Raw genomic sequence first — 24,278 nt, forward strand, 5'->3', positions numbered from 1 at the left:
CAGCAGACTGGGGACTAGATAAAGTCTATTCAAAATCTTGAACTGTTTTTGCATTAGAAGACTGTTGTCTAAGAATGTATCCATTCTACTGTTGACATTTTTCTATTCAAGTCTCTTTCCCAGAGCCGGGAAAGTTTGAAGTGAATGAGTTTCTTGGTAGGTAAGAACATTTTTTTTTTTTTTAATTTTTAAATTCTTTATTTTTTCTGTGCACAAAATAATACAAGGGTTCACGATGCCACGACCGCATAGGGAAACCATGATAACAGTGAAGAAACTTGGACATGGCATGAGACAGTGGCACAGATTTTGTAGTACTTAACATTTAAATGACATTATTTGATGACAAGGGTTTGCAACTGGGCTTGTGGTCAGGCCTATATGTTCAAGAAATAACATAACAGTGGTACAAGGCTAGAGTATATGCGGGTCAAGGCAATAGTTGAGTCAGCCCAATAAGCTTGTCATTTAAGAAGGTCTATTAACTCAGGCCAACTTCATAGATGTGTCATTGATTCACAAGTTGAATGTTGTCCTGGTCGTAGATGGTGGGGTTGTTGAATGGCGTAGGTTTACTACCTTGGGTGGTGTGCTCCAGTGTAAATGTGGTGGTTGAGCTATTTCTTGCACCTTCCCCTCCCTTCTGTTGTCAACGTCCTTCCATCCATCTTTCCCCACCCCACTACTTGCTATCATGTCTTGTGACATTGAATGCCATATGAGGAAGCTTTTGTGAGCTTCTGTGTGCGTTCTACGCTTATGGATGCTATATTTGTATATAGTGGGCCTTCTGCAAGAACGAGGGCCTAAGTGAAAGTAGGAAAGAGAGATGAAGGAAGTAGGAGGAGTGCCGGGGGGGTTAGAAACTTTTGATTCTTATATAGTTAAAATATTCAATATGAGCTAATCAATATTTGACACACATTGAGTCAAATGACTTGATCCTAGGGCCCAGCATAATGATGAGGTAAAAAACAATGAGAATATCAATAGCCTTGCAACTGTCTTATTTATAATTGTTGTAAAATCAGTACAACCCTCTAAGTTTAAAAGGGCTAATGCGTGTTATTAGTGGGAGTTGCAGTCCACGTTTGTTTTCCGCTTTACCAGACCACTGCATCTCTCTTAATTGACTGAAGCTTGAAAGATACGCCACCTCCTTTATTCTTGCATTGCTACCATCGTATCATGTGTCACTGTAGAATTGTTACCATTGTTAACCTGTAGTTTGCCACTGTAATTGTCTGTGCATGCAGTTTGTATTATTGTCATTTCATGTTTCTGACCAATATTTCATGTAGACAGTTATTAATATTTTGGGTGATAGATTTGGTTGCTAAACTTTTCAATTGTATAACACATGGCTACTCTACCCTCCCCTCCTCCCAGCTGTAAATACCTTCATGTAACTGTTCCATCTCTGTGCCTCATGTCACACTCCTACTCAGTGGAGCTCTGCATTAAATTTTTTTTTTTTTTTGAACTCACCACTATATTACAGCAACTTCACTTTGTGCCCTCCATTCCTGTTAAAGGGTTACTCTAAGCACCTTGACCACCTCAGTTATTTGAAGTGGTTATGGTGCTTGTAGATTGTATGCGCACCTTTTCATAGTGACATGCTACACATACTGAGATATAGCCTTTTGCTGCCAGAGGTGTAACTCTACAAGTGTTCTTGGCTGGCTAATGTCAATTCTGTGCATCATGGATGTCTGTTAGCATGCTGGTTACAGACAACCAATGGCTGCAATGCCCTCAGCCCATTCTCCCTGACATTCCTCCTCCTGTAGCCAGTGGTGGTCATTGGAGGAGGATCCGGTTGCTGGGAATACTGTCTGCTGCCATCTACTGGCTAAACACTGCATTACAGCTTCTTGATTTTAATTTCACGCTTTATTTGATTTTCTTGTATTTAAAGAACATTAATTCCATTTGCAGGGAGTGAAAGAGCACAGTGTCCCTGTGAGTTTGGATGACAGAATATCTGTGGACCTGGTGGTAGTGGGCTCCGTGGCTGTGTCTGAAAAAGGTAAAAAATAAATACATACATGTTCTAAATGGGTGACAAATTTATCATACTAATAGTACAAGCTGTCAGAACCACTGCAGCCGGAATACATGTTTTTACATTGCCCCTCACTGGAGAAGTCCAGAGCATCAAAACATGGAGCGCACCGCTGTCAATGCCGGGAGCTCCCCGCTGTCAATGCCGGGAGCTCCCCGCTGTCAATGCCGGGAGCTCCCCGCTGTCAATGCCGGGAGCTCCCCGCTGTCAATGCCGGGAGCGCCCCGCTGTCAATGCCGGGAGCGCCCCGCTGTCAATGCCGGGAGCGCCCCGCTGTCAATGCCGGGAGCGCCCCGCTGTCAATGCCGGGAGCGCCCCGCTGTCAATGCCGGGAGCGCCCCGCTGTCAATGCCGGGAGCGCCCCGCTGTCAATGCCGGGAGCGCCCCGCTGTCAATGCCGGGTGCGCCCCGCTGTCAATGCCGGGAGCAGCCCGCTGTCAATGCATCGAGCGCCCCGCTGTCAATGCCCGTTTCTCACTTGAGGTTATGTTATTCAGGTTGGAGAATTGGAAAAGGAGAAGGATTTGCTGACTTGGAGCATGCCATGATGATGGCGATGGAAGCGGTTACAGAAGACACTGTTGTGGTCACTATAGTTCATGATTGTCAAGTAAGTTTCAACTTCCTCCTCCTGTTATTACAGTTACCATGTTATTACATAATAGCAGTCTCTGGAATGCATCCCCCAACCCTGCATATTCATTTATTAATTAAACTTATGTTAATTAATTAGGGATATTCTATTATCTAAAGGACCGTTTTGTAATATGGGGCATTCTGAAGGGTAAAATCAACATAATTTAGCAGTGCCCAACTTAAATAAAGCTTAATTAGCTGCCATTCAAAATAACACAAATCGGAATCCCTGAGCTGTTCCTGAGGCATTCTGTCCCTTTGCCAAGCTACCGGCGTTTAAATACCATAAAACAAAATGTGATTAAGGGACGGGGCCAACAGCCATGCTGATCAGTCGCACTATGAGTGAGCTCTGTGGGATAGCTACTTTTTTCCTTTTTTAAAAGCTTTCTACCTGTGATTTCGGGCACACAAGCTACTGGGAATACCACTTCCGCCTGTAAGCTCATTGATGTCATCTCCCCCCGCCAGTGACGATTATCCCGGCACCATACTCTTGAGTCTTCCCAATTACCGCTGGTACCACTGAGACCGTGTCAAAGTCTGAACAATACTATATCTAGTGTACAAGCCTTAATAAGATGGCGGACACTCATCTGCAACTTGTGGCCTGCCTTATACTAGCACTGACTTGGGCAAACTGTTAGCGGCTTTCTGGAGGAACATAGGCAGACAACATCAAGATGACCAAGAAGGGATCACACCCTACCATTGAGTTAACTGCAAAATATACAACGAAGATTGGATGGCCTTCCTCAGATGGAGGCCAAGGCTCTGGTGTTTACTCGTCTTAAGAGAATTTGGAAGAATTTGTTTTCTGTTTTGGTACCAGCTCTCCAAGAGGGATAATGCACAATGCCACCAACCAAGGCTGAGAGCCCTCAGGGGGACCTCGTTTGACTGGTCAAAACCCTTGGAGGGTCTACAGTTGACACTGTCAAGCGACAGCTTCACTCTAAATTTTGATTGGGGTGCCAAAGGTAGCCTTATCAGTGGACATTGCATATAGGTTCTTGCTGGGGCCCGAAGCTGGTGGAGTACTATGGCTAATGCGAACTGTGTATCTTTTTGGGAACAGTCTTCGAACTGTGGCGTGAGTTGATCTTAGTCAATGGAGGGCTATGAGAAGAGCAACACACTGTCTCCCAATTTCTTGTTTTTTAGACTTATGATAGGTTTAAGATTTAAAGTATAGCGCTCACTTGCCTTTGTGTGCCTCTCCGCAGTCAGGGGGATAAACTTCTAATTACCAATGGTAACAACCTTTTGAAGCTCGTTATTATTTATTTTTCTCAATAGGTGCATTCTGAATCTTAAGTGTGTGTGTTTTATGCACTATTAATGTTGCCTATCCTAAAAATGGCATGTTTATTTTATGTTTTATTGTGTTACTTACCATAATCTAACTTTACAATTAGTGCAAATACCAGACAACATACTGTTGCACGACCTGTGTTTTCTCCACTCACTCTTGAGCTTGCTGTTAATCTGTAAACGTATATATTCTACCTCTGCGTAGGTTCCCTAATGTGTTACCAACTCGTGTCGATAGTCTCTGTGGTGTATTCCTCCACGTCGAAAATAAAAATTTGACACAAAAACATTTCCTTAAAAACAAAGTTGTGATTCTCACCAACCCTGAAATAACAGGGAGCTTGGCCCAACCCAGTTATCTTAAAGCAAGGAATGGAACTCGGGGCAGGATGCCACCGTCCCACTTGATTAAAATAAATAACCCCTTGCACATCCACTTAATCCCTCAGCTTCGTACATGGCATGATATAATTAATGATTTAAGTTTACAGCAAAAAGTTAAGGAAACCTATATTTCTGAACATGCTATTCAGTTTTTCAAATTTGAGAATTTCTAAGCTTTGAACTCAATTGAAACCTTTTTTTTTCCCAGTTACCAAATAGTTTTGGATGGAGTATACAGATTCAGAAATTAATCTCTGTGTGATCAAAGCGCTTTCAGTCTGTCAGATTATTTCCCCATTTTGCAATTTGGATGCACATTCTTAGCTAACTATGAAATAAAACATGTATAGGTCTATGTGAAATGCCTGGTTTATTTAGTCATAGTTTTGCTTGTTCCTCACCGAGAACGTTGGAGTTACTGAAGGATTATATTTTACGTTATCAAACTAGACATGTCTGCCTTATTGTGTTGAAGGTGCTTGATTTTCCCGAGGATCTCCTGGGAGAGCACGACCTCACTGTGGACTATATATTGACACCAACTCGAGTTATTAAAACAGACTGCAAGCGTCCAAAGCCCGAAGGAATCATATGGTCTAAGGTGAGATTACTATAGAAGTACCTAATTCGTTCCCTATTTAATGCTGCCATATTGTTCTATTTATCTTACTGTCCTTACTCAAATATCTCTATATTTGCACCTTGCAGGCATTACCTTTATTCCTAATCAGCCTGCTGTAGTGGTTATGGTGTAAGTGGTCTCCTGGCACCCTCTTGTGAACATATTTCAAACTGTTTTTAGAATTCAATTGCTTACATGGGGCCTTTCACGTCTCTGACTTGGTTTGGGGTTTAAACCATGGATCTGATGACTTTCCCGGGAAAATCAGTCTATGTTTCCACCTATGATGATTTTAGAACAATGCCTTTACATTGATATGTGTGTATTGGATTGCTAACTGCACAGTGGCTAAACTCTTGTTTTATCATGCAGATCACCTGGGAGATGATGACGAAAATTCCAATCTTAAAGAAACTTCAAGCCATTGAAAAAGAGGCCGGTAAAAACGTCTTCATAAAGAAAGGTCTTGATCCCAAATTACACACCAGATTGGAAGCCTGTGACTTGGGCGACGTGCATACGTTATATATAGGGAATATTCCCCCAACTACAACAATCAACGAGTTTAAGGATATCTTACAGGAGAAAGGGGCTCCACCTTTACGACTCCAGTGGCAGATAGATCATCAGAGAGCATTCCTTGATTACATGGATGTGGCCCAGGCGAGGCAGGCATTGTCTAGCTTGCGAGGGTTAACAATCCGTGGTAATTCTCTATGGGTGGATATGGCTAGACCCAGGCAGAATAAAGTGTCAAACTCCAAAACGCAGTAATTAAGGGAAATTTAAATAAAAAAAATATATATATATATATATCTCAAATCTCTAATATATCAACACATATCACCCTACATAAAATACTTTGTTATTTCGAGAGGAGTTGTGAAGTTTATATACGAAATGTGAATTTTTGCCAGTGAAAGGTTTGACTTTAATTTTTTTTTTTTAATTTTCTTCGGTACAGAAATCTCCTTTTTATGCAGAATAATAATTATTTGTTCATTACACGTTTTAAATGCTTAATGTCATGGTGCATTATCTTTGTTCTTATACTTGCTCTGATGTGTATAATATACAGCTCTACTCTTGGTTTATGGGTATGTATCACCAGGAGAATATACATAGTAGCACAATACACATTACCCCTTGGTTGCACATATAAAGATATGAATGTGGTAACGGAACAGTCGACTTCCATCAAACTTACAGACTTTGACAATTAGAAAATGGGAGTGTATAACTGCTTTAATAATCTAAAAATGATCAGTGCCAAACAGAGACTTCAAAAGGATATTCACAATCTATTTGACAACACAATGACGCTATCAAGGATGAATTTTGTACCATGACAGGCAGTGGAGGAACGGGTTCCAGGATTAGTAAGTTCACCACTATGAATGCAAACATTCACAAACGACAATGTACCTATTACACTCTTCCACAGCAATTTGATGTGTTTGAAGATCAAACCCAAATCAATGCAGATCAATTTTTGTCCTCCATCCTGCCTCACAATATTTACACTTGAAGGTTTCTTCCACCTTTCTTGCCCGCCGCAGACTTCTGTAAAAACTCCCAGAGATGTTATCAGGTCATTTAGTGATAGAAATTGTGTTATTTGGCACAGGGAGGTAAAACACCCGTGGTCTTTTTTTTTTTTATTTAATTCTTTATTTTTATTGTGCTTTAAGTGAAAAAACATACAGGCTCGTGGTGCCCCAATAGCATTCCTCGAGCATATTAACAAGCATAACAGTTGGAGCATTGAGATTATTAGCACTTTTTTTTTCTTTAAACATAGAGTAATGCTGAGTAGGTCAACAGGTTAACAAATGCGAGTCACAATGGCATGAGTGGTGGTTACAAGAAATTAAGTAACGTGACTGATATAGGTTTGGTAGCATGCGGTACGGTATATTGTTATAACAAACAGAACATACAATCAGTTCAGCGACAAGCGTAAGAGAGGAGTAATGGGGCTCAGTGGCCCGTGTATGTTGGGGCGAAATACTTAAATGGGAGCTATGGACATACTCAAGAATCAGTAGTAGGTTGTTGTCAGGGGCATATTAAGGGTCCTCATATTAAGCAACTTCACACCCCGCCCTCGTGTTCATGCTAGTATTCCCTATGATCTTCCGCTAGGTGAGGTTGCAGTCTTGACATGGGGGTTAGCAATAGTGAAGCATACTAGGCTGATATGTCAATCTAAACAGTGGTATGCATCCTGAAAATAACGTGTCCCCAGACCCCAAAGCGATAGGCTAGGTAGTATGAAGGTGAGTATGCTGATTGAAAGTACGATGCTATAGGGTAGTGTTGTTACAGCCGATGCTGACATATCTGCTATAGGCTAGTATCACATGGTGCTAGCAGAGAAACAAAAGAAATCAACTGGGTAACAGAGATTAAGCAAAACGTGAACAAAAATGCATTTCACACAATACACCCTCGTCTATGCAGTTACGCTGGTTTTATCTAGCAGTTAGGGTAGTTACGTGGTTTGTGTTCTTGATATGGCGTGTGTACAATTTTAAAATACAACCATGTTCGATAGACACAGGTATTACATACTGTATAATGTGCTGCTAGGACATTAATGCATATACATGTTGCAGCATACGGTGCTATAGGGTGCAGCTATTGCAGTTGCGAACACATCTTTATGCTATATCAGGCAAGTATCATAGGATGTTGACTAGTCCACTGAGGTTCAAAAGAAATCAACAGAAAATATAGAAATAATCATGCTGTTTTAGCTTGGCTCCGTCTGTTGTCTCTCTATACAGCTCAGTGTTCTTCGTGTGTGCTCTTGTGGCCTGTCAGCCGATCCCTGCCGCCCCCAGGGGCCTATGTTGTGTGGTCGTGTACAGGCTTGGGTCTGCTTTAATGTGGCAGGATGAGGGATGCCAGGCCTGTGTGCGGGCCTGTGACTTTAGGTGGCTGTCCCGGGAGTCTCTCATGACCATGTCCTTGGGCTTCGTTTGGGGCTGCATCTTGGAGGAGTGTTTGTACCTTGGCAGCCTGAAGCTGTTGGGGTGCTGTGGGATGCTGGGACGTTGCCAGCCACTTTGTGCGGCGCTGGAGGTGTTTGTTGCGGCGAGGTCAGAGTCCCATACCGGTAGAGCTGATCTGTTAGCGTGGGGGATTCTGTGTGAGGCGACGTACTGCAGGTGGCTGTGTTGCCTCCGGGGTATGCCCGGGCGGGGGTTTGCCTCATGTTGGCGTCGGTTGAGGTGTTGCGGTGTGGTCCGCTCTGGGTCCCTTATCCGTGTTCGGTCCTTGATTGGCCCTGCTTGCCGTGTTAGTCGCTCAGGTAGGCTATTTTTCTCTGGGCACTTGCGTGGATGGGTTGCCGCCAATGGCGGTGTTAGTTGTTTGGGCTTTCGAGTTTTTTCAGTGTGCCGTCCCCGGCGCCGTTTGCGAGCCCCGATTGCAGGAGGAGGCGTGCGCTTGTGCCTGGGGTTCGCCTGTCCCATAGTAGCGATGTTGTGTGCCTTGGCCCTCTGCTCCCGGATAGCTATTGTCCTCCAGAACCTGGTGAATAGTGCATCCAGCCTGGCCTCGAGGTCAGTTTGCTCCATGCCCAGAGCACACGTGGCGGCGGCCATGTTGCCTGGTTGCGCTGCTTCCCTCTGCCCGTTGAGTTCTACCCCTGGGGTCCGGGCAGAGAGTCCTCCCCTCAGGGTTGGACCGGGATGACCCCCCCCGGTCCAGGGGGGGGGGTAGGGCATTTGTGGGTCCGTACCTCTGATGTTTAGGCGAGGAGAGCGGCCGTCTCTCCCCGCTTTCATCCTCAGTAGGCCGCAGCTGTCCATCTTGGGCTCCCGGTCACCAAAGCGTTCAACACAGGTATCGGGAAGATCACCAGGTCACTCCTGAAGCAGGTAGTGCGCCCCGGTTTGCTTAATTTGTCAAGTTTGGCGAATATCTGCTTGAGGTTGGCAAGTAAGGCAGGAGCCCGGCTTACATGCGACTGCTCAGGTTGCTAGCTTGGCCCCGCCCCCCCACCCGTGGTCTTTGAAACAAATCAATGTATCTTTTACAAAGATTTGACTCACTGAAACGTACAATGGAGACAATCTCTCAACCCAGTCATTAACTAGCTCAGGGATTTGTGAATCACCTACTACTGGGAGATCCTAAGATCAATGATGGGGGGGGGGGGGGGGGGACTAAATATCATCCCAGCAGACATCTGCTATGGATGGTGCATCTTTGCTGACCTCCTTGGGGCTGGTGCGAACATTGCAGAGTGTTGTAGTGGTTATGGTTCCAAGAGTGCCCTTGTACTCCTCTAACGGGGAAACTGCAATCTGCCTCCTTTCATCTTGATGAGGGAGCTGGAAGCTCCTACTAGGACAGTGATGGCGAACCTTTTTGAGCCCGAGTGCCCAAACCGCAATACATGCCAACTTTATTTTCCTTAAAGTGCCAACACGGCAATTAAACCCAAATACTGAGGTTTAAGTTTAGAAAAAACAACTCGTACTGTTGTCCGAACTAATAACTTTTGTTTTAAAAGAACACAGAGAGTTCAATGATACAAATTTTAAATAATGATATGAATAGATAAAATTAAACTTATATTTATTAGTATCTCCAACAAATGCAATACACACACACAGACTGCTGAATACACACACACAGACTGCTGAATACACGCACACACACACAGACTACTGAATACACACACACACAGACTGCTGAATACAGAGACTGATGAATACACACACACAGACTGCTGAATACACACACACACACACAGACTGCTGAATACACACACACACAGTCCGCTGAATAAACACACACACACAGTCCGCTGAATACACACACAGACTGCTGAATACACGCACACACACACAGACTGCTGAATACACGCACACACACACAGACTGCTGAATACACGCACACACACACAGACTACTGAATACGCACACACACACAGACTGCTGAATACACACACATACTGCATTGAGGTGTGAGGTGCTGTGTGGTTGGGGGGGGGTGCTGTGTGTGTTTGTGTATGAGGGGTGCTGTGCTGTGTGGGGGGTAGGGGTGGTCTGGGGGGTAGGGGTACTGTGTGGGGGGTAGGGGTGCTGTGTGGGGGGTAGGGGTGCTGTGGGGGGGTAGGGGTGCTGTGGGGGGGTAGGGGCGCTGCTGGGGGGTAGTGGTGCTGTGGGGGGTAGGGGTGCTATGGGGGGGTAGGGGTACTGCTGTGGGAGGTAGGGATGGTGCTGTGGGAGGTAGGAATGGTGCTGTGGGAGGTAGGGGTGGTGCTGTGGGGGGTAGGGGTACTGTGTGTGGGGGTAGGGGTACTGTGTGTGGGGGTAGGGGTACAGTGTGTGGGGGGGTAGGGGTGCTGTGGGGGGTAGGGGTACTGCTGGGGGGTAGTAGTACTGCTGTGGGGGGGGTAGGGGTGCTGTGGGGGGGTAAGGGTACCTCTGATGGGGTAGGGGTACTGCTGGGGGGTAGGGGCGATGCTGTGGGGGGTAGGGGTACTGCTGGGGGGTAGGGGCGATGCTGGGGGGGGGGTAGGGGTGATGCTGTGGGGGGTAGGGGTACTGCTGGGGGGGGTAGGGTGATGCTGTGGGGGTAGGGTGATGCTGTGATGGGTAGAGGTACTGCTGGGGGTGGTAGGGGTGCTGTGTGTCAGTATCCCCCCCCCCTCCTTCTTACCTTTAATGAAGTAGGGGGGGGGGACACAGCCATCCCTGGTGGTCCGGTGGTGGTAAGCACTGCAGGGGGAGGGATCTGTGATGCAGCTCCCCTGTCCTCCCGTGCGATGCTGTGTGGAGCGTTGCCATGGTAACGCTCGGCAACGCTACCACACAGCATCGCGCGGGAGGACAGGGGAGCTGCTTCACAGATCCCTCCCCCTGCCTCCCGACCCGGAAGCAGAGTAGGCACCTGCCGGGTGCCTACTCTGCATTAATGGCGGACCTATGGCCGCGTGCCAACAGAAAGGGCCCGGCGTGCCACAAGTTCGCCATCACTGTTTTATGGGGTTTTGGAAAACGACAGGGTGAAATATAGGGCTTTCCCCTTTTCCGTTCATTCTGCATGGCAGCCCAGGAATGAAAATGAACCCCATCATGGCATACCATCTGATACATTTTGCTGTTTTAAAACACTCATTTTTGTGTTAAGCAAAATCTCACAAGTACAACAGTACCCCCATGTACAGGTTTTATGGTGTTTTGAAAAGTTATATGGTCAATTTCAGGCTTTAGAATTGTTTTATTTATATATACAGTATATATATATATATATATATATATATATATATATATATATATATATATATATATTAGTCAGCCAGTCCACACCAGCCAGTTGACTCAATGCTTTCCTATGGGGAGGTCTAATGAGCGTGCATTAGACCCTGTCTGTCGCGGGACAGAGAAGGGGACGGAGCAATGATCCAGCGCCGAGAGACATCAGCGCTGGGAAAAGGTTAGTAGATAAAGGGTTTTTTTATTTACCAGGGGGGAAGGGGAGGGGGGCACAAGGGACGTGGGGAGGCAGAGAAATACAGCTTTGCATTCCTGGCACTAAAGTATCCCTTTAAGTTTCCATACTTAAGCAAGAGCATGTGAAGAGTAGTAAAATTAATGGGCCTATTCCAATAGGCATGGGCCTGGAGCTGCAACTCCATCAGCCTCTATGTTAATCCGGCCCTGCTCCTATCCAGTTTTCAGGGGAGAATCATGCCAGCAAGGGCTACTCTGAATAAAAAGCATGGCCACTAATCAATTTCAGTAGAAATAAAAGAAGACTCTGTTGCCATCTACTGGCTAAACATTGCATTACAGCTACTTGATTTGCATGTCTTACATGACTCTACTTTCTCGTAGTATATTTATAGAATATTATAATATATATAGTATATAGTATAGTATAATATATACTTTATTTGATTTTCTTGTAGTATTTAAAGAACATTAAATCCTATTTGCAGGGAGTGAAAGAGCACAGTGTCCCTGTGAGTTTGGATGACAGAATATCTGTGGACCTGGTGGTAGTGGGCTCCGTGGCTGTGTCTGAAAAAGGTAAAACATAAATACATACATGTTCTAAATGGGTGACAAATTCTATACTAATAGTTTAAACTGTCAGAACCACTGCAGCCAGAATACATGTTTTTACATTGCCCCTCACTGGAGAAGTCCAGAGCATCAAAACATGGAGCGCCCCGCTGTCAATGCAGGGAGCGCCCCGCTGTCAATGCAGGGAGCGCCCCACTGTCAATGCAGGGAGCGCCTCGCTGTCAATGCCGGGAGCGCCCCGCTGTCAATGCCGGGAGCGCCCTGCTGTCAATGCAGGGAGCGCCCTGCTGTCAATGCCGGGAGCGGCCCGCTATCAATGCAGGGAGCGCCCCACTGTCAATGCCGGCAACTGCTGAGAGAGACCCTATCAAAGCCTGAATGACATTTTATCTAGTGTACAGGCCTTACTAAGATGTCGGATGCCACATGCTCCTCCAGAACTAGTGGCTTGTCTTATACTGCACTGGCTCGGCTGGACGAACTGTTTGCAGATATCTTCAGAAACATAAGCGGGCAACAGCAAATGACCAAGAAGGATCACACTCTACCCTTGAGTCAATCGCAAAATGTCCCACCAACATTGGATGGTCTTCTTTAGGCAGGTGCCAGGGCTCTGGTGTTTACTCGCCATAAGAGACTTTGGAAGAATCACCAATCGCGGTTATGGTGTTGGATCCCCAGGAGTCATGGTGACCATTGCCACAAACTCTGGCTGAGAGCCCTCATGAGGGGGACTCCTTGTGCATGGCCCACACATTTTCAGGTTCTACAAACAACACCGTCAAGGCCCTGGGGAGAGAGCGCAGCTAAGCGGACAAGGGCACATGTAGGAGTGTGGGAATAGATGCATGGGATTGGTTGGGAAAGAGTCTGAGGGTGGGATTATGTTCTGTGTAAGTTAGTGTGGGGGAGGTCTTACCTCAGTGCCACTTGGGATTCCGGGCCAGCAAACAGCTTCCTGTCCTCCTGCTCCTGTTTGCCTGGGCCTGCAGGTTTACACAGCTTTTTGGTTGAGGCTTTCTGGCTTCCCTCAGAGCTGCTGCAGCGTGGATGGTGGCCGGCACCTGTGGCAACAGTCCAGGTCCCCCCGCGGCCGGCGGTTGAGGCGGTGAGCAGGCCACCGAGGGCCACGTGGGGTACCTTGGTACCGCCATTGGGAGTCTGGGGGGGTCCCTTGCCTGGAGGGAGCCTCCTCTGCCAGTGAGGAAGGCTCCCAGTGCTCCATACCTACTGTCCCCCCCCTCCATCCTTACTGTCCCCCCTCCATCCCCTGTTCGTTCTCCCTTTTTTCTTTCCTGGGGCCCAGCTTTCCCTTTCCTGGGCCCCCTGGTCCCCCCTCCTCCTGCCTGTTTCTGACCCCTCCCCCTGTGTGGGCCTGCCCCCACCCTCTCCCCTTCTCTTTCCCCCTCCTGTTTTTTCTCCCCCCCCCCCGGGTTTCCCTCCCTGTCTGTCTGTCCCCCTATGTCCCCCCCCCCTACCTAGCTAGGACCCCCTCCTCCCCCCCCGCAGGTCACTTACCTTGGCCATCTCCTCTGGGGCGTGGGCTCTCCTCTTCTCCACTGCTTTCTTCTCAGGACTCTGCTGCAGTTCCTGGACCCGTCCAGCAGGTGGCGCATGGATCACTGCTGATGTCTTCTGTGGTTGCTGGTTCTGATGTTTCTTTGCCTCAGCTTTCTGTGAGCGCAGTGCCGGGCTTGGATCGCCAGGCTGCGAATGGTGAGTACTTTTCCCCCTTCTTTTTTAGCGCTTCACGTGCTTACGTTGTTCTCCCTTATTCAGGCTAGTCCTTTTAGCACAGAAAATATATTCAATTCACAAAAAAAAAATTTAAAAAAATTACAGAACATTAATATATTGTGTAACTTACCACATGGCATGAATTACAAAGAAAAAAAAAACGTAAATACTATGTCGAGTGCATGGTGATGACTACTCACAGCAAAAAAAAAACCAAAACCAAAATAAAAATATATAAAAAATAAAAAATAACAAATAAATAAATAAAAAACAGAGGAAAAATAATAAACAAAGATTATTTGGGAGATGGATGGCTCTTCCCCTCCCCCCCCCCCCCCTCCCCACCCTTTTTCATTTTCAGTATGTATCATATGTTTAAGTAAGCTTTCCTGCAGCGTTTGGCGCAGCCGTTAGTGCCGGCGGTGCCTCCCAGGTTCACGTGACTCTGGGTGCTGCTGAGCTAATATGGCCCGATTGGCTTGCGCGCAATAATAAGGAGCAGATGGGGAAAGGTTTTTTTTATTGCAGGTCTGTTCCCTCCTGCCACGGGGGGTCCCTTGACTAAGTAGGACATTAGGGGCTCCGGGAGGGTCGTGGGGTGCATGCTGTGGTCGGGTACATCCCATGGCGCATATTCGGATGCACCGCGTGTTCTGGTTGGCATGGTCGGGGAGAGGGCTCCCTGAAAATGTGATGCGTGGCTCTGCGATCAGGATGCTCTTGGGACGCATATCGTCCCTGGGAGGAGCTGGTTTGGTGGAGGTACGTTTTGCACTGTCGTCCACAGTTGGCAGTGCGACCCTTCTTGGCCTGGGACCGGATAGGCTTCGGCCTCTGGTTTTACTTGGGGCTCGCCTGGCGCCTCAGCACGGTGCGTTTTGATCTCTGCTATCTGTCGGGGTGGGGGACGTGGGTTCTCGGTGCAAGACCTACAGTCCATGTGTAGCTCCATCGTGTGGTGTGGGGCCAGTTTACCGAGAACACTTCCCGATCGTCTAGTGTGCCCCTGAAGCCCGCTCGGCGGGTCCCCACTTTGGGATATGGTGCCCATGGGGGAGCGGGGTCGATATCGCCAGATTCTTTATTTACTCAGTTGTCGTTTCCCTCCAGGGGCTGGGTTGAGATGGTGGGGCTGCGGGGCCCTGGGGCCTTGCTGACGAAGGTGGCTGTGGGATCGTTTTTTCCGGCTGCTGCCGGTACGCTCGTCGGGTTATTGTTTCCAGGCTGTGTTTCTGACGGTCCGGATTAGGTGGCTCTGTGCTTCCACGTGAGTGCTCCCGACGTCGCTTCTGTGTGGGGCCGTCAGTGTCGTGTGTCCACACTCTGCTGCCGCAGTGTTTTCTTGGAGTAGTGTTTTGGAGTTTCGGATTTCCGTGGCCCAGGCTTTATCCGTGGGTCGGGTTACGTACTGTAGCCTCCTGGATAGTGGGATCAATTCCTGCAAGGGGGACGTTCGTTGCCCCTGACTGCGGTTTGGGACATCAGACAGGAGGCGTCGGTGGTTTTGAGGGGCGTTGTGGGTTTCGGCTGCGCTACCCGTGGGCTCTCCTGGGTACGCTGGGCTCTGCCGGTTGGGGTTGCCCTTGGGACTGTATGGGGTTCCTTCTGGGCCTCCTTTTCCGGTGGCTTTGTGCAATCTGGCCCTCTAAGTCCTTTCCGCTGGCTTCCAACTGTTTGCCGCTGCAGCAGGTTTGGGGGTTTTGGGCCATTTGGGCTCTCGGTGGTGTGCTGACTCTTGCCCATTGCGCTGGCTCTGGCGGACTCTGGTGTTCTCGGAGCTTCCCCTTCCTGGTAGCATGGTAGGCATGGGGTACCCAGCTCGCGAACGAGTGGGTGGGTTTTTCTTTGGGGACCATCGTGGGGTGGTGCTGGCTGTCTTTATCATGTGTCAATCACCTCTACCCCGGTAGTACTCTGGTACTCTGGTTGCAGCACCTGGCTCGGAGTGGTTTGGGTCTAGGGGCAGCTGGTCCGGGGGTTTTGTCCGGTTATTCCCAATGTGTTGGCCGATGCTCTGTCTTGTTCATCATAGGGCGCACTTCGGGCGGAGGTGTCGCGGGGTCGATTTATACGGCAGTGGAGGGGTGGTCGCTTGGTCCACCGGTCTGATGAGACTGGTCCATGGGTTGATCTCTGAGGCAGCGTGGGGCCCGCTCCAGTAAGGTGGGAGTGATTGGGACGGATGGGAATGTTTCCTTGTGGGTTCCGGGATTGGTCTGCTCATCTACATGTTTGGTTCCATCTATTACGGGTGTTGGGGGCGATTTCTGCGATTAGCTGGGGTCGGCTTCCCGTTCATGTTACGGTCGTCGGCAAGTGGGTGGAATTCTTGGATGTTGCAGGGTTGACTTTCTGCATCCTCCTGAGGCGGGTGGAATGCACGTGGTAATGGTTGGGCTCCTTCCATGCTGTAATGGGTTCCAGGATAGTCTGAAATATACCGTTACGATCGGGGGCGGTGCAGGGTTCCGGCATTTGCCTGTTTTCATTGGGAGTGCTGTTCTGTCCCCTGGATTAATTGGCCTCCTCACCCTGGTTGGTTCTTGGAGATGGGTTTTCGCCCCCGGTTCCATTTATTTGGGGTCGTTCCGCTTGGGGCTCGAATTCCTGGAGAAGGGTGGTGGGGAATTCAAGGGGCATTTATTTTTGTTGGGGGCGGCTACGGACACCGCCAGGCTGGGCGTGCCTGCGCCAATGGTTCAGAGGGCTCGAATGGTGGGAGTCAGGGTGGTGGGTTCCTTAGGTTCGCCTTGCTGGTCTCTGACTGGATTTGTCTCCGCGGTTACGGTCCCCCCCCCCCCCACCGGACTGGGGAGGGTGGGGTTTTCATATGTAATTTGGGCCGGGAGGCAGGGGCGAGTGGTTGGATCTTCCACATTCGGGAGCGGAGGTTCGGTGGTCTGGCACCGGTTGCGTGAAGGGGGTGTGGCTCCTCCTCATACGGGGTCAGCTGTCCCGCCTCATGGGAGTACCAGGGGTTTTGTCAGCCCTGGGTGGAATGACATGGGTCGGTGACCGTTTCGGACTTGGGTGCTCTTCAATCTGGACATGTTACGCATTATGTTTCTTCCCGAGGTTCTCAGGGGCTAGACTGCGCCTATCGCCCTTTTCTGTTGGCAGTGCGCTCCGCAAGTGAGTGCCCTGGTGCGCTGCTGTCAGTCATCGGACTAGATGGGTTTCTAGGTTTGTCGTGGCCATAAATAAACCAAGAAGAAGAAGAAGAAGGGAAAAAAAAAATTCCAGTTCGCCTTTTGGGTTTGGCCGAATGTGGCCTAGTCATCTCGAACGGAGGGGTGCGCTTGCTGGAGTTCGGACTTGGCCTCTGTTAATCTAGCGCTGCAAAAGGTGGTGGAACAGGCCATGGCTGGTTGTGGTGGGGTCCCCAGCTGATTTTAGGCGTAAAACAGCGGGGTTGTGGCGGGGGTATGTCCTTGCCAATTGAGTTTGAGGTTATGTTTAAGTATATGGAATGAGATGAACACGTTTTTAAGGTCTAAAACCTCCCCTGCCCAAAGGTTAAACTTTAGGTTGCCTGAGCTCTCGTGCCCATCGAGCGTGGATAAGGTCGGCTGATGGCAGGCATTGGAAAGATATGATTTTTATGACGAGGGGGGAGGTGAGAGGGAGTGGTGATTAGGAACCACTCTATGTTTATTGGCAAGGACGGTTGGGTCACTGTATAACACGATGTGTGGAGTTATATATGTATATATGTTAATTTATGCTTATTTATGTCTAACGTTTTGGTTACAGAAAAGAAGAGATTTAATAAATAAAGTTATGGATGTGTTATGCAGTAATTTAGTTTGTGAGAATAAATGCTGTGGCCTGTTTCATCCATACTAAGTGGTCTGTCATTACTGGGGGGTTGAATGGGGTTAGATTTTGTTCTAGGCTGCATCGCGATTCCCCACTACGTACATACAAGTTACAGCTTCACTCCGAACTAGTGATCAGGGAGCCAAAGGTATCCAGATTGGTGGGCATCGCACACAGGCTCTTGTTGGGGCCAGAGCCGCCTCATTATTTCTTTTTCTCAATCAGTGCATTCTGTTTCTTAAGTGTAGCTTCTTTTATGCACTATTAATGTCACCTATCCTAAAGACTGCATGTTTATTTTAGATTGTGTTACGTACCGTCGTCTAACTTTGCAACTTCTGCAAATACCTCTACCAGACCACTATGAAAGGTACTGTTGCACTACCCATGTTTTCTCCACTTACTTAAAAATGTACACTCACTCAAACTTGAGCTTGCTGTTAATCTGTAAACGTATATATTATACCTCTGCGCTACCGACTCATGTCTATAATCTCTGTGATGTATCCCTACAAAATGAACCTTTACAAAAACTAACAAACCATGATTAAAGATGAAGTTGTGATCCTCACTAACCAGGAGTGAGCCCAACCCAGTTATCTTAAAGCAAGTAATGGGACTTGGAACAGGATGCTACCGTCCCACTTGATTCTACTCAAATGATTAACCTTCACCCAGAGGCCCCTGCACATCCACTTAATCCCTCAGCTTCGTACATGGCATGATATAACTAATGATTTACGTTTACAGCAAAAAGTTAAGGAAACCTATATTTCTGAAAATGCTATTCAGTTTTTGAAAATATGAGAATTTCTAAGCTTTGAACTCAATTGAAACTTTTTTTCCCAGTTACCAAATAGTTTTGGATGGAATATACAGATTCAGAAATTAATCTCTGTGTGATCAAAGCGCTTTCAGTCTGTCAGATTATTTCCACATTTTGAAATTTGGATGCACATTCTTAGCCAACTATGAAATAAAACATGTATAGGTCTATGTGAAATGCCTGGTTTATTTAGTCATAGTTTTGCTTGTTCCTCACCGAGAACGTTGGAGTTACTGAAGGATTATATTTTACGTTATCAAATTAGACATGTCTGCCTTATTGTGTTGAAGGTGCTTGATTTTCACAAGGATCTCCTGGGAGAGAACGACCTCACTGTGGACTATATATTGACACCAACTCGAGTTATTAAAACAGACTGCAAGCGTCCAAAGCCAGAAGGAATCATATGGTCTAAGGTGAGATTACTATAGAAGTACGTCATTCGTTCCTTATTCCATGCAGCTTTATCATTCTATTTTTTCTAACTCCAAATACGCTATGGTCACATCTTGGCTGTTAGAGAAAGCTAATGGAATTAAATACTCCAGCAGGCCTTTTTGTAGCTTCTAAAGATAGGACTTGGCTGCTCCTAATGTTCTAGATAACATCAGGTTATAGAGTGCTTTACCTGCTGGGCCATTCACTTCCTTTCCTGCCACACAGACTTGAACAATTTTGGTTAATGTTATTATTGGTATTTATATAGCGCCAGCTTATTCCACGCTCTTTACATTAAAAGGGGAATTTAACAAATGAGACAATAACAAAATGTTACAGGAATAATAAGTAGATGAGGATCCTGTTTGTAGCGGGACCAGGGTAACCCGGCTGGTTATCCCCTCGTTATTAATAAGTGCCCCGACCCATTTCCCCCAGTAACTGGATGACACACAGGTCCAGGGTACAACAAAAAATGTATTTGCCACACTCAGCTTTCCCCATGCATAGGGTGGGCACTAGACAAAGACAATATCCCCTCACAGGGACTTCCTAGCGGGAATGGGACTAAGTCCCTTTGTCCCCAGTTCCCGCCACCCAAATACATGGTTTCCTACTTCCCGTGGCAGGGAGTCTCCTTCCCAGGGTCCTCTGCCCCTGGGAGTCCCAGCGCGGGAAAGATTCCTGCTTCCTGGTCTCCCAGGCACAGAAAGCCCGCCAAAACTGCCACTGTCCCCACCAATCTCATGGACTCCCAGAATGGTCACCAGCATGAACAGCCTCCATTCGCAGGGTCCCTGCGTGAAACCAAGCAAAGGAAGTGTATCCTTTCGGGACACGAATGCTCCTCCTGGTCGGCACTCATCTATGCGAATGGCAGCCACCCAGGGAAGCACTAATTAATTACTTCCCTTGCGGTTTCACACTTATGTTGCAAGTTGCCAACGTTCTAATTGATTGCTGTGAACACCCCAAGGGTGCTGGGGAGGTCCTCGTTCAGGAGCCGAACGAGGTGGGGAACAATTTGCGAATGCTGCACCTAGACGGCGTTCGTCTAACGAACAAACCGCCACCCAGGGTCGGCACGCGCCAAAGCTTCCCTTGTGGTTTGTGATTTTCACACCTCGTTAGCAAGGTGCAAACGTTCTAAGTAAACATTCTAAATGGGGTATTGGGGTGGTCACCGTTCGGGAGACGAACGGGCTGCGTTCGTGTATGGTCACCCGATATGGGAGCAGGTTAAATACAGAAATAATCACGAACACCGGGGAAACATAAGCAACTATATAATTACACTTCCTGGTTTAGCGTGATCCCGCCACTCTGTTCAAATGAGCTTAAAGTCTAGAGGAGGTGGGGCATAACAAAGGGGCAGATGGCGGGAATGTTTCTAAGGTGGAATCGACAAGTTTTAGCAACACATTGGACATGAACTGCAAAGGTGAGGCCAGGATCAAAAATGAGGCAGACATCATCAACCTGCACGGAAAGTGAAAGAGGAGGATCAGTGTTATGAGGAGGAAAAATAAGAAACTCAGTTTTAGACAGATTGAGCTTCAGAAAGCAGGAAGACATCCAGTTAGAGATGGAAGAAAGGCAATTAGTGACACGTTGTAGGACAGCAGGGGAGAGGTTAGGGGAGGAGAGATATATCTGGGTGTCATCAGCATACAAGTGGTAGTCCAAACGAATTAATGAGTTTGCCAACAGAGGCAGTATAGAGAGAGAACAAAAGGGGACCAAGAGCCAAACCTTGAGGGACTCTGACTGAGACAGGATGAGGGGAGGAGATGTCGTTGTTAAAGGAGACACTAAATGAACATTGGGAGAGATAGGAGGAGAACCATGAGAGAGCTTTGTCACAGAGACCAAGAGATTGAAAAGTTTGGAGAAGGAGGCCATGATCAACAGTGTAAAAGGCAGCAGAGAGGTCAAGAAGAATTAGTATAGAGTAGTGGCCTTTGGATTTAACCGCAATTAGATCATTTGTAACTTTAATCAGAGCGGTCTCTGAGGGGTGGAGGGGGCTGAATCCAGACTGAAGAGTCGGGAGAAGGTTGGAATTGAGGAAGCAAGTCAGACGGGTAAAAACAAGTTTTTCCAGAAGCGTTGAGGAAAAAGGGAGCAGGGATATGGGACGATAGTTGGAAAGGGAAGCTTGGTTTAAAAGATGACTTTTTTAGGATGGGTACAACAGTAGCATGTTTAACACACCAGAAGAAAGAGAGCAGTTGAAGATGTGTGTGAGAAAACCAGCTTTCTCTATCCTTGTTCGCATAATATTTCGGATATTTTTCACATTTTGTTTATTTGTTTGGTAGTTTTCAAACTACTGAATGACCGATCACCCCTCTGGCTCACTATTGATAAAGGAAACGTTCAACAAGCACTCTCTATGTGGGGAAGCCATTCGTATAGCCGAACGCCACGTGGAAGAGAAAATGGCGGCCATCTTGTTTGCACGAAAGGGGGCAGCGGGACTTGGTTGTCGAGTGTCTGGAACTAAAATTGGACACTCTACTTCCCAAAACACCGGTCAAACTGATGAACGCCTGCTTCCTTTTCCCGAACAGCTAGGAGAGCGCTGTTCGGCAGTTTGGTTCCCACAAACGAGGGGAACAATCGCTGCTATGAGTCATGGGGATCCATTCGTGCCTTGGTTCGGTTTTTATGACTTAACTAAATAGACTGAAATCATGGAACTGTTCTGGGCAGGAGCCTCATGTGCGGTCGGTCAACTGGGACTTCCAGATCGGGGCTATCAGGGGATGTGACATTTGTGGGGGTCCTGTAAGTTTTGGGGTGTTTTTCAGATATTGTAAAATTGTGTTCCCTCTGCCAAGAGATAATTAAGTTACCCCTTTATCTGACCCAATTATCTCCCGGCAGAGAGGAGGGGATTTACTGTTTGTACTGGGAGTGTCAATGTTCTGCTCTGTATGTTTATTGGTTATCCTAAGTTATGTCCCTGTTTTCCACAAGGTCCAGGGGTTGTTCCCCTGGCCTGAAAACTTGCATAAAAACCAGTGTGGCACAATAAAATGTCCTTCCTATTACACCCTTCATCATGTTCCGGCTGATGTTTGGGTACCTAATTACTGCTTTGAGGAAATTCAGCTTAAGCGCTTCATCTACTCTGGATTAATAGACAAACAGAGAACCGAACGGCGAGCTATAATCACTCTTACTCTCTGCCGCTTGGTTAAAAACTAGCTACCACTTCAGGGTTCGTTACAATGTGCATTAAGGACAGCACAAGACAAGGGGCAAAAGATCTGATGAGGTGGGACGGGATGGGATCAAGCAGACAAGTGGTGGGACGAGAGGAAAGGAGAAGTGAGTGTGCACATTTGTCAATGTAGACATGTTTGCGCATGCTGCTGGTGGTCTGTTTTTTATGTGTGTCCTAAATTTATGTTTTTCTAAATGTCGATGGTTAATAGATTATAGCACCCTATATAATAAAAACATGAAAAAATTATATGGCATTTTAAACAGCACAAATAAAGGCTGCAATAAAAGAATTGGGTTAATTCAATAATAAATGGTGTGTAGCCATTCTTAATATTGAGTGAGGGAGGGAGAGGCAGGGCCAGCGGTGAGACTGTGATGCAATTAGCATCACGGACAGTGTGCTTCCCACGAAGGAGTCGCGTCACACTGGCACACACAGTCATCAGGTTAACAGGCTGCCCCACGCTGAGCATAGCTGTGTTGCTCATGTATGGGCATTAAAAAACCTGAATCGAATGGGCTACCAGGGACAGTACCAGGCTGACAAATGATAAGGATGATGAATCATACGTATTAAGTTAAGTTTGAGGGGGCTGTGTTTTTATTTCTTTATTCTAATTGTCAGCATTATAGCTGTGATTCCTGCTGGCAGTTAATTAAATATAGTAGGACAGTACATATGAACTGTACAGGTTTCACACCTCTCTAGTAGGACTGCAAGGAAATGTGATGTTATAAACTGCTGGTAAAAGCAAGTGTGACTGACGTTTTCCTATCATTATAGTGTGTATTGGTTCAGAAAAGTTGAGAAACTCTTTTATAGCTAATGTTTTAAAACCTAAATAAATAGGTACAAATAAATACACTTAGTGTGCATTCGGTTTTTTGTGTTCTCACATCTACCTTTAGATTCTCAAATTCTTCCCCAATTAGCCATTAGTTTGAATACGGAAACTCCAAAATAAGGTAGTGGGGGGGGGGGGGGGGGGGGGGGGAATCCATTAAATAAGATGCAATCATGCAAGCAATAGCTATATCTTCACTCCAAGTCGATGGTAGTGAAGAATATGTCTTTTAAAAAAAGAGCTACTCAGTTCAATGTTTCACTTGTATCCTGCCCAGGTCTGTGTTTTGTTTGCTTTAACTCAAATAATACATATAAATGCAGAGGAACATTGTCAGAACCTGAGGTGTATAATACATGCCTCCCAAGTGTCCCTATTTTAGAGGGACAGTCCATATTTATGGCCCAAATGCTAATATACCTCTTTTCTAGGAGCTCCATATTGTTGGTGTCTGAGTGTATAACAGAGCTCCACAGCAATAATACTCCCAGTAATGTGTCTGAGTGTATAACAGAGCTCCACAGCAATAATACTCCCAGTAATGTGTCTGCGTGTATAACATCTAGGGCAGACTAGATGGGCCGAATAGTTCTTATCTGCCGTCACATTCTATGTTTCTAGTGGCAGATAGATCATCAGAGAGCCTGCCTTGATTACATGGATGTGGCCCAGGCGAGGCAGGCATTGTCTAGCTTGCGAGGGTTAACAATCCGTGGTAATTCTCTATGGGTGGATATGGCTAGACCCAGGCAGAATAAAGTGTCAAACTCCAAAACGCAGTAATTAAGGGAAATTTAAATAAAAAATATATATATATATCTCAAATCTCTAATATATCAACACATATCACCCAACATAAAATACTTTGGTATTTTGAGAGGAGTTGTAAAGTTTATATGCGAAATGTGAATTTGTGCCAATGAAGGGTATGACATTTATTTTTCTTCGGTACAGAAATCTCCTTTTTATGCAGAATAATGATTATTTGTTCATTACACGTTTTAAATGCTTAACGTCATGGTGCGTTATTTTTGTTCTTATCCTTGCTCTGATATCTATAATATACACCTCTACCCTTGGTTTATGGGTATGTATCACCAGGGGAATATAGATAGTAGCACAATACATATTACCCCTTGGTTGCACATATAAAGATATGAGTGTGGTAAAGGAACAGTTAAACTTACAGACTTTGACAATTAGAAAACAGGAGTGTAAACCACTTTATTATGGTAAAAATGATCAGTGGCAAACAGAAACACTTGTCACCAAAACTGATATTTTAGACTTTCATAAGGGCATTCAC

General features: G+C 46.6%; 1 protein-coding gene across 1 annotated transcript in view; it reads left to right on the forward strand.

The window, feature by feature from the left end:
* MTHFSD (methenyltetrahydrofolate synthetase domain containing) overlaps positions 1–6,047 on the forward strand; it is a 29,860-nt gene extending 23,813 nt beyond the window's left edge. Inside the window, exons 5-8 of the mRNA XM_063438689.1 lie at positions 1,942–2,032; positions 2,566–2,678; positions 4,878–5,003; positions 5,397–6,047. Of these exons, the coding sequence (XP_063294759.1) occupies positions 1,942–2,032; positions 2,566–2,678; positions 4,878–5,003; positions 5,397–5,798 (732 nt within the window). The 3' untranslated portion in view covers positions 5,799–6,047. The remainder of the gene's footprint in view (positions 1–1,941; positions 2,033–2,565; positions 2,679–4,877; positions 5,004–5,396) is intronic.
* The last annotated feature ends 18,231 nt before the right edge of the window (positions 6,048–24,278 follow it).

Source organism: Pelobates fuscus, chromosome 12, assembly GCF_036172605.1.
Source record: "Pelobates fuscus isolate aPelFus1 chromosome 12, aPelFus1.pri, whole genome shotgun sequence".
NCBI classification, from domain to species: domain Eukaryota; kingdom Metazoa; phylum Chordata; class Amphibia; order Anura; family Pelobatidae; genus Pelobates; species Pelobates fuscus.